At 39.1% G+C, this 11,254-nt stretch overlaps 1 protein-coding gene and 1 long non-coding RNA gene across 4 annotated transcripts in view; one reads left to right on the top strand and one right to left on the bottom strand.

Moving 5' to 3' along the window:
* The window catches only part of gpc5c (glypican 5c), a 122,266-nt gene that overhangs the window by 54,690 nt on the left and 56,322 nt on the right, over positions 1–11,254 (top strand). For 2 of the 3 annotated variants that reach the window (XM_024274056.2, XM_036216401.1), the window contains exons 4-6: positions 1,362–1,519; positions 3,634–3,690; positions 4,230–4,352. In XM_024274056.2, coding sequence (XP_024129824.1) covers positions 1,362–1,519; positions 3,634–3,690; positions 4,230–4,352 — 338 coding nt within the window. The remainder of the gene's footprint in view (positions 1–1,361; positions 1,520–3,633; positions 3,691–4,229; positions 4,353–11,254) is intronic. The other variant, XM_024274057.2, reaches the window with a different exon arrangement.
* On the bottom strand, positions 5,026–11,247 carry LOC118599957. The gene is made up of 2 exons (XR_004949507.1): positions 6,736–11,247; positions 5,026–5,342 (listed from the first exon to the last, which is right to left on the bottom strand). It is a non-coding gene; the product is annotated as an uncharacterized LOC118599957 (long non-coding RNA).

The raw sequence follows: 11,254 nt of genomic DNA on the forward strand, positions 1-11,254 counted from the left end.
GAGTCTACATTTCTATGGCAACCACTCTAGCCAGTCAGGATTGAGCATGTTAGAAGGCCACACCCCTTTCACTGAAAGTTGGCCTGCGAGAATCTGTCAAACGCTCTGAACGTTTGAGACCACATATTTTTATCGAGGCATCTGATTGGTCAGTTAATGACTTGAATAAATGAAACTTGAAAAAAAAAATGAAAAAACTGGATTAGCAAGAAAAAAATTAAATAGTAGAAGAGAAAAAAAGGGTTTTCTGACAAATATAATGACCGAGTACCATAAAAGCTGTTTATGTCTCAATAGAAGTCTATGGGATTTGGACTTTTCGGGGGATAGTCCAGTTCTCTTAATGGTTGGCAATGAGTGTAAATATCAAAATACACACTCCCAAGCATAAAAAAATGATTATTTTATAATTTAATAGCACAGTGGCCATGTTCTGAACAGTATTAGGAAAATCTGTCTTTGTTGATTTTAATAACAAGCCTGCTTGTTTCACAGAAAGTGGACATTTATCTGACAAATACTAAGCTTCAATCATTACTGATTGAGCAGCATTCTGCTATGAAATTATAAAATTATATTATTATAGCAGTTAGGCTTATAATTTTGATTAAACACGCAGTGTAGTCATATATTTGCTTTAGTGAAAGTTTCTGCACATCTTAGAGTAGGAGCAGGTTGCCATGACTACGACCAACAAAGTGGTTTTCAAAGTCAACTTGAATGACTGCCATTTATTGCTGAATGTGTCTCATTCAGAACCATACATCGCAGAGTTAATATCATACATATTGCTCCATGCTTTTATAAGGGTAGAAATGACTCATCTCACCAGACTGGATTTGCCAATCGCCGTCACAACCCATCGAGTCAAACGTTCAAGAGTCATCACAGTATGTTTCGGACTTATTGGGGATCATTTACCCATGCTGCCCAGAGGCTTTTAAACCAATGAGATGTCATTGATTTTGCTTCATGGTTTGAAATGCACTTTTCTTAACTCTCGTGACCCTGCTGTCTCGTCCGAAGCTTTATTAGTTCACTTCAGGTACTTGCGGTCGCTGCCAGCTGCACTCACGCATTTGCCTCCGAGAGATAGTGCAATACTGTTTTTCTGTCAGCCCTAAATTATTTTCTTTCATCACAACCCTTTTTTTTTCCTGCATTGATTGGGCCTGAAATGCATAGGCAAGCCCTGGCATCCGTCTCAAAAGGGCCTTTCTCTAAAAAAAAATTATTTGTGTGTAAATCCTTTTAAAAGTGCAGGTGCCAGCTCGGTTTGGAAGACACATGGCAGCCTCGGCCACACTTTCACGTGTTTTTCTTTGCTTAGCAGGTGTGTGTTGGCTTTGCTCTCTCCACAGGTGGACAAGGTGTGTGGCCTGTCCACAGGGGAACCCAAAGGCATGCAGCCTTCCACCAGCCCAGAGGTCACAACCCCAAGCATGACCTCAGCTTCGTCTGCTGCCCCCACCCAGTTTCCATCAGACCAGGAGCTCCAACAGTTTGCTCATTTAAGAGGGTAATGGAAAGCTTTATAAATCTGTATCAGTTCAGTTGATGAATAGCTGCAATATTTAATGATTGGGAGGAAGGCCAACATCTACAGCAGTTTAAGCAGGTTTTTGTTTAAACATGACACACAAAGTAAATGTCAGAGGTGGGGACTCGAGTCACATGATTTGGACTCTAGTCAAACTTGAATTTGACGCCTTAAGACTAGACTCAGAATTTCAAAGCAATGACTTGTGACATGACTTGGACTTTAACATCAATAACATGTGACTTGACTTGGATTTTAGCCCTTTGACTCGGAAGGACTTGCTATTTTTCCCCAATTTGAAGGAATAAAAAGTATGTTGAGAAATCCTGCGTCTCTGTTTATTAACATCCAATCAAATTAAGGCCACAGTTGTTCATTAAAACTGCAAGTTCCTATTTGCGGGTGTTTTTAAGTTCCTTCATTTTGAATTTTTGGAGTATGGATGCATGAGGTCCGAGGCAATTTAACTAAGAAAATGTTGATAAATAAAAACAGTTATTAAAGGCACAGCCAGTCTGTGTAAAAGAGATTACTGTCATTGGAAGGACTTGAAAAGACTTGAAACATTAATGGCTTGTGACTCGACTTGAGACTTGTTGACCTTGACTTATAACTCGACTTGGGACTTGACTGCTTTTGACTTGGACTAGTGGACAAAGACTTGACAGTTACTTGTAGTGCTGCCACAAACGACTAATCACCAATTATTTGTCTGATTATTCGACTAGTCTGGTCATGTGTAAACTGGATGTAAAGCACACATCTTAACAATCATTAGCTTTAAACTAACTAAAAACTAGATATATAGTATTACCTGCGATAATGCTAGTGTGAATGCTGTGAGCTGAATTTGGCCGCTGAAGATGCTAATGCTGATAGCTGAAGATGCTGAAATTGCTAGCTAAAATCATTGAAGCTAATAGCTGAATTCGCTGAAGCTAATAGCTAAAAACACTGAAGCTGATAGTTAAAAACCCTGAAGCTGATAGCCAGCTAAAGTATTAGTTAAATGCAAAATTAGCCTTAAAAAACTGAAAAAAAGACTAAGTTAGCCAAAACAGCTAGCGTGCAGCGAAAATATTCGCTAAACTCCAAAATAGCCGAAAAAAACCTGAAAAAAATCCTAAATTAGCCGAAACAGCTAGCATGTAGCTGAAATATTAGCCGAACTCTAAATTGGCCTAAAAAACTGTAATAAATATCAAAATAGTCCAAAAAGCTAGAATAATGCCATTATAACTTTCAACTTTACTACACTCCGACTCTGTTTAATAAAAAGTAACAACTCACCGACTATTAAATTAGTTGTCGACTAATCGTGGCAGTCCTACTTACTTGTGACTTGCAAAACAATGACTTGTTCCCACCTCCGCTAATGTTTGAAAGGGAGAGCGCGGGCCAGATTGGTCTCTACTTGAATTTCCTGTTTATCAGCCAGCTTTAGTTTTAACAGCATCTCACACAAAAGCACACACAGAGAGACCGCTGCGCTGCCTCCCTGACCTCCCTCTCAAACCATGAATCGCTGCTCTGATGCCGGCGAGCCTGACAGGTCTGGCTTGGCAGTGCCACCGCCATTCATGGCAAAACAATCCCGCTTGCTGGCTGCTGCCAGGGGCTGACCAGAGCACATGTGAGCTGCCGACCACTTCAAAGCCGTGGCAGCACCCCGTGAAAAGCTCGAAACCTGATAGAGTAGAGCAACATTGACTTCTAATGGGGGAAAAAGTGAATCAGAAAATTCAGCTTCAATGTTCTTTGGCTCCACGTGAAGCTGTAACTGCTTGCACGTGTTCAGATATTTGCTTGTGTGTGTTTACTTATTTAAGATATGAATCACTTTCTATTATCTGGTTTCATTTTGAATGTGGTGTAAGGAGAAGTGATTATGGAGTAAATTGCTGTGTGACAAGCCACTGCACGTGCATGAAAAACCACTGTCTTAAATGGTCAATTAATTGTCCTTTTCCCTCCCTCCCTCCCTCTCCTTTGTCCTCCTTTGTGCTGTGATTTCATTTCTTTCACTTTTTCTAAACCTTTCATCCTCCGTTTGGCAACAATCTCCCCTGGACTCCATCTCCCATCATTCCCAGCCCATTTCCCCTGAAACCCTCCAAGAACAATAAACATAATCTGAAAACATTCTCTAGGTAAGCAATAAACTCAGTAATTTAACAGCTGATCGACACATTTCTGAACGTATTGTTATTGTGATATAATTCCCTCGTAACCTTATGGCGCTCGCCATTTCACCGTAGCTCCGAATCATGGGTGGCAACCGAGTGCGTGAGTTCAAAAATTCTGCTTTTGTTTTGCTGAAGATGAGACTATTTATATCGGTAACATGTGTCAGCAGAACGGATGAAGCAAGAGCTTCACCGCGCTGCAGAAGTGAGAAAAATGCGCTGATGCAGGGAAGTGGTCACATCCAAAGTCATTTCTGCCATCGTCATCTGTCATCACGTTTATTTATCGCATGATTTGTTCAGTGTCTTTGAAATTCTGTTTGTTGTTGGCGATATTGTTTCAAACGATCACAGTTATGAGCGTTTGCCACCCACCCTGAAGACACATGATGACACTCACACGATTGTGTTTTTTGCTAACAGGACTCTTGATGCAGACATTTTGCTTTAGATTTTTAACACTAAAAAAAAGTTCTTTTTCTTTTCACTTGTTTCTTCATCAGGGAGTTTTTGTTGCATTTGAAGCCCATCAAGTCTTTCTTTATGATACTGCCAAACACGCTGTGTAGAGGGGATGCAGCAGTGGAAGACTCCACCTGCTGGAGCGGACAGGATGTCGTGGAAAGGTAAGGTCAGCTCCATCTTTACTCCAAGCGAAACAATCAGATCATCATCTGATATTTAATTATTTATATATATATATATATATATATATATATTTAATATCTGTTTATATAGCACTTTTTTACAGATAAATACCACATAGTGCTTCATAAGGTATGATAAAAAAAACTATACAATGTTAATAAATTAAATAAAGCATATTAGGTAGATACAATAAAGGTTTAACAAGTAAAAGGCAGAAGTAAGAAGCAAAAGTCATCTGAATAAAAATGTAAAAATGGCGCATTTTGTCCGCTGAAAGTACAGGTGTAACGGATCACAGAACTCACGGTTCGGATCATTTCTCAGATCAGTAAAAAGTACAAAATAAACATGAAAAAACAAGAAGATAAAAGCCAAAACTGACTTTTTTTGAGAAGCTTTAAAACATTTGAGAAAACATATATAAAGTACCTCCAAGCATCAATATACACTCACACATCTTTGATCTTTAAACATAAATAAAAATGTAAAAACATGTACTTTTTGATAACATTTACATGTCTTGAAACCAAATCTACAAAAGCTGAGAGAAAAGAATGCTCCCAATGTCCAAATTAAATCTTAAATAAAAAAGTTCAAAATAAACTTTATTTATTTTTTGGTATAAATGTTATTATTGAAAAAAACTGTGGGAAGATTTAAATATTTCAAATCTTTATTACTATTTGTAGTACATGTGCAGATGAGGTACTGCCACGCCCGCTTTTCCTGGTGATTTTTGATCCTTTCAGCTTGCCATACTGCCTTCCCCTGATATCACGTCCCAGTTGCAGGAGCAGCTGCTGCTCACCGGGAGATCTGAACCCAGACACGGAGATGTGCACCGATGCTTTTATTCAGCTTTTAAAAATAAATAATCTTGATCTTTCAGAATCCGCTTCCTTCATGACGAGTTTGAGAAAAGTTTTTGACGGAACCTCCTTCCACACGCGGCGAGATCTTTTGGAAACCTGTCAAGAAGAAACTTTGACTCATCTCAAAACAAGGATGGTGTACAGTACATTAATTTGACACTAATTGCAATTGATTTAATAATGTGTGTGTGGCGCGAGGTACGCAGCAGCGGCGCGGGGAGTGGGGTGATCCGCGGCCCACGTGTGGGCCAAATCGTGGCTAGTGATTCGTACAGACCACGCATTATCCGTGATTCGTTACACCCCCAGCTGAAAGTGAACCAGAGTTTGTTTCCCCCGAAAATCCAGAACAAAGTCTTAGTCTGAATACGCCCAAGCGAACTCTAGTCCAGGACCAGGAACCGCTCTTGGACCCATATTTTTAGGTGTTCTCGGTTCATTCACAATTGGACTGAATGGTCCTCTGTTTAAAGATGGATTTTATATGAGAGAAACAATTGTCTTGAATAGGCATTCAGGGATATAGACAGGTCAAAAAGAATAAAAAATTTAAAAGTGAAATAATTTCAGGTTCAGTTTTCTGTTGGTTTATCTGCAACACAGATGCTGATTTATCTCTAAAATTTGCACCACATGGGTTTTAAAAAGATCATTTAAAGACACAGACTTCAGTTTTCAGAGTAAACTAAATCATTATGCAAATAGAGATTACAGTTTTTTTTTTTGTTTGTTTTTTTTGCAGCGAAAGCATATTTGTTGAACTTCTTTGTGCGCTTTAGTCAATTTAGTCAAAAACACATCAGGCAGTGAGTTGGTGATTATTGAATCCATTTCTACCATGAGTGAAGGCTGGCTGACACATTCCTGCGAGGCTGTGCTATCGTTTGTATTAGAGAAATTGTTATTTGCGACTTAATTTCTAATTCTCTTCTAAATTAATGAGATTTTTCAGTTCAGATAGGTTTGATTTATAGATTTATAGGTGGAAGATGGAAGTTGTTTTTTTTCTTTAGCATGTGGTTATATTGCTCAGACTGGGCTCAAAGAACTAATAGATAACTGGTTCAAGTCTGTAAAGTATTTTCCTCTCCACGGGATATTTCTGATGAACTCTTCTACTGCTGTGATATTCCTTTACATGTAATCCACCTCTAAATAAATTCAAATGCACCACCATTTTTTATTAAAGTAGCTCTCAATATTAAAAAATATATAATTAAAAATAAATATGCGCATCTACAAAGGAATGTTATAAAAGGCCCTTCAATAAAACATGTATTTCTAACACCAACAGTGTTTGTTATCACACTTTTTTTTTATTCTAGTCTAAAATGTTCTTGTTTCGAGTGAGAAAACGACACCATGCTAGGACTTTTGGCAGCGCTAACAAGCTTGGCCTACGGCGACTCAGCTACACTCTTCCACTGTACGTGACTCTGTCGTGTTACAGAGAAAGAAGGCCAAGACAGGGCATGAAAAGGGTACTCACTTTGGTGCCCCATGTGTGTTGTTGTGCCCCTGATGAGGGAAGCATGGCTGAGTGATGGTAGGGAGGGGGGCCTTGGCAGCATAAAGACCCATTGTGGAGTCAGTGGAGTGGGGCACAGCCCTGCTGTGGGGACCCCCAAAGCTTGGAGGGGGAACAAAGACCCTCCTATGAGGCTGTATGGGAAAGACTCGGACATCACTGACATTACTTTTGCTTCTGCTCTTGGGAAAGCTGCGTGACAATGCCAGCCTGCGGTCATGTGACACCACGCCGTTTCCAAACCAATATTCTACATATCAGGGCAGTAAAAAAAAAATAGTCCTTGCTAAGATAATTTATAGATTTTTTTCCTCCTCGAGAATGCAAGTCATACTGTACTACACTGTGTCATTGTTCATTTAAAAAAATAAAACAGCCAAAACTCAGAAGCAGTAAGTGAAAAACTACGGGCATGATTTTATAGCATATTAGAACCACCTGTAGCAACAATAATTTGAGGTCTTGTTTTGACGGGACCCTCCAGGAACCGCTTTATATGTTGTCTAGAAAATTTAGCAGAAAAAAAAAGATTGAAAAATATTTTAAGATAAACATGAAACATACTAAAAAAAGTTTGAAAAAAACATATGCAGTAGCCAAATTCTATGTATCATGTGGCTCAGATGCGACAGTAGATCCATGAGTTTTAAGGAACTGGTGTTTGTTCAAGCTGTGAATTCAGAAGGGAAGGAAAAAAAATAGAATAATAAGGATTGTGAGCTCAGAATCTAATTTTCTGCTCTCTTACCCAAACATGAGGAAGTATTGATTCTTAAAACAGACTGAATTTTTAGATAATTATTTATTTTTCTTCAGAGAAACAGATTTTTAATTGTATTTCTTTGAAATATTAACCCCGTAGTAAATGACTGTGGTAATTTATGCTCATATTTACTGTGCATGTTCTTTAGCAAGAACACAGAACTTACGAGCCTTTATCCTAATTTGGGGATGATCCCGAAATTCTGGGTTTGACTCCGAAGACGGTCCACAGACAATAGAGCAATGTGAGCGCTTCTGGATGCCGTGCATTTTTATAAGGTTATGACAATCCATTTGTTTATCATTTTGACATCTGGAATCCATTCTGTTATTGCAAGGAGAAACCGGCCGGGAGTGCGCAGCACTGGGCAAAGAATTCACCCCTCGTATTCCTGCTAGTGCCATCAGGTCATGCTTTCTTTTTTTTTTTAATTTTCCTCCCCAGTCTTCTTGTGGGTTGAACGAGTCGAAGAAAAGAAAAGAAGAAAAACACTTAAGCTGTAATTCTGTCCTTTGAAAATGTGCCTAAAAGTTTGTGCTGAGGTTTAAAACAGGAATTAGCTGAGTGAATCTTGGTTTGCTAAACATAAAAAAAAGGATAAATGAAGGAATCCTCCCTCTTTTGTCTCTAAATTTTCATTTCGTGGCCCATCCTTTGGACTTCTTTTTCTGTATGAATAAAGAAATAAGCTAAACCATAAAAACACTTCTGTTGTGCTTTTTAAATATTTTAGTTGAATAAAACTTTGGCTTTCATTTTGAATGATAAATTTGTAGAGGAGGCTTTATGTAGGTGGTTTCTTTAGTCTTGTGCTACGTTCACACTGAACGATTCGAGCCGTGGTACCATGTGGGAGGAGCTACCAGCTAATGTTTTAGCCTGATCGCTACGTGGAGTGGTGTCTGTGGATATCTCACTTAGAATGTATGAAAGACACAGATAATATTGAGAGATCAGGTTTACATGGAGACTCATGTCTCCATGTCGAGGTTTCTGAGATTCTGGGAGCTAGTTCACTCTCAATTGGGGGGCTGTGTTTTCTAGAACAGCTGCTTCCACAGTGTTTCTGTGTTTCTGTGACTGAGTTTGAAGGCTCACACTCAATTTGCGCTGCTGCCAGACCGCCGTGCGGCATTAAGCCGGGACGGGAAAAAATAAAAAAACTAAAATAAAATTACTGGACCTTTTATTTATTATGGTCTCGATGAAGATAAAAAAAATATTACAAAGTTCAGGAGGCCCACCACATAGGCTCTCTGTCTGCTGGCGTATCAAGAAAATGAGCTCCGCTGGCTACCTCGAGGTTAGCTGGCTGCAGCCAGATGGCCTCTGCGGGTGCGTCAGGCTAGCGATCTGTTCAGTATCTCGCCTTGGCCCAATTGTAGCCGGGACGAGCTTTGGCAACCCCGCAGTTGCTTTGATTCTGTGCTTTCTTTTCTGTTTTGTTTTTCTTCCTGCACTTTTATAAGAATAGCAACATTTTTTTTTTGGCTTTTTCTTTTATTTTTCCTTCTTTCACAGCTGATTACCACTTTTTTTTTTTCCTTTTTTAAACTCTTGGAAGAATCTCTTTGCTAGCTAACTTGCTGTTGGCGGAATATTCCATTGCCACAGATTGACGGGGGGAGGATGAAACACTTTCACATGAGCGGTCTTCTGCCACTTCAAGGATTATTTTTTTCCTTTTATTTTGAGTACAACAATGATGTCCATGATTTTTTTTTAGAAATATTTAGAAATTTTTAAAGTCTTTAGCTCACGGCCCCAAAAGTCTAGGGGGGCCTGGCAGCCGCCAAATGCTAAGTCCGCCCCTGCTCAAGTTGTTTTGTTTTTGTTATTTTTCCAGTCTTAGCAACACTCACTGTAAATTGAGGAGTCCTTTTTTAACAGTTTCTCTTTTACTGTGTTCTAGCTGTAGAGTTTTGTGAGCTAGTATAAGTGAATGTCACAATGGATTGGCATGTTTTACTGGAGCAATAACCATTGGACGAGTCAGACAGTGTACTCACTAACCTCTGTGCTCGCCCACAGAGCAAGAATTTCAACTTGTAGTGGGAGAGGAGGATGGAAAGTAAAAAAAATATATATATGTGCGGGAGGAAAGGAAGGATGAATGAAAATATTTTAGATGGACAGCTGAACTGTGGAATAGATGAGAGATGTAGGTCAGTGGCAGAAAGAAGCGCTTGTCTTTTTAACCTAATTGCCTTCATGAACCTGTTTGAAGTTTTCACTACTGGCATTTTTGAGTGCCAGCCAAGAGCTGTCAATATATCATTGTCTACTGTGTGTATTTTAGAAGAGTTTTAAGCATCTGAGGCATTTCTGTTCTATCCGACTGAGCAAAGAAATCCCACCTAATGATTCAGATAACATATAATTTAATGATGCTACAAGCCAAAAAAAGCATATTTACATTTGTAGATTTGATCAAACTCAGTCTAAGGCCAAAGAAGGCTTTTAGTTTTTCAGTTTTAACAAGTTCGCCTTCTTTTTTTGCTTTATTTTACATTTTAAAATTGTTCAAAGGTGGAGCAAATCCCTGGTGTGACCTCTGCTTTGATCCTCTCATAGGTGTACTGGCTGGGGATTAAAGCCATAAAGACCATGGCACCATATCAGTATTTTGCAGACTGGCACACTTGATATAGACATAGAGTCACACAATCACCAGACTGTGTAAAGCCCTATTTTTGTTGTTTTTGTTGAGACCTCTCTGTCGTGACTTTTTTTAAAGGACACAATGATCCTTTTTATTTTCTATTTTTTTTTTTTAATTTAGAGTCAGCTAAGTATTTTGCAATTTGCTGAATTATGCATGATGCAATGTCCACACACCGCTCTGAATCTGAGGCCTGTGCTGAGCTGACAGACAATTCCTTGTATGGTTTAAGTCTCATTCTACATACATGTATTTACATTTTTGGAGTGTGGTATTCATCATTACAGTGAGAATCCCAAAGGAATGTCTGGTCAGAGTCCAAATGCAAGTCCAAGTTTTTGTCCAAGCTCCCAGAGAGGTTTAAAATGAAAATGAATGACAAGCACTTGAAGAGAAGGAAAGTTAGCAAAAATAGCTCTGTACCAATAACAAAAGTGCAGTACATTACTGTGGAGGCCGTTGTGTGTGATCTGTGTTTAGCGTGTGTATGTGGTAACCTGAAACCACAGGGAAAACGTTCCTCAAATTCCGGGTCGGTTTGGTATCGTGGATCACTTACTGGAGCCCCCTGAGTGGTGCTGGGAATGCAGCCTCTGCAGGGGAGAGGTGCAGCATGAATGGAAAGTCCCACCCTATTTTCATACATTCATATACACTTTATCCCACTTCCACACACACAAGCACACACACAAACACACTCCAACCAATGAAAACATACAGAGGGAATATGGGCACAGAGGAGCCCTTTTTAAAGATGCGTTCAGGATCGACTGCTTTTTTTTCCTTCCTAAATACTGTTACAGTAACCCAAGAAAAGAAAAAAAAATCTATTTGCACTTATACGTTTTTGAGTGGCAGCTTCTCGTATTGCAATTACTTTTGTCAAAAGTCAAGCCAGCTGGGTTTGATTGTGGGTAAATTTTGAAACTTGCAGGGAAACCATCACACATAAACTGGATCTGGTTCATTTGGCTGTCAGATTTTACCCAGCTTTTAAGGGGCAGACGTAGTCCATTCCTGAAGAAACACAGCCCCGTTTTTTTTTTTTTTTTTTT

The sequence above is a fragment of the Oryzias melastigma genome, linkage group LG17 (genome assembly GCF_002922805.2).
Source record: "Oryzias melastigma strain HK-1 linkage group LG17, ASM292280v2, whole genome shotgun sequence".
Classification (NCBI taxonomy): Eukaryota; Metazoa; Chordata; class Actinopteri; order Beloniformes; family Adrianichthyidae; genus Oryzias; species Oryzias melastigma.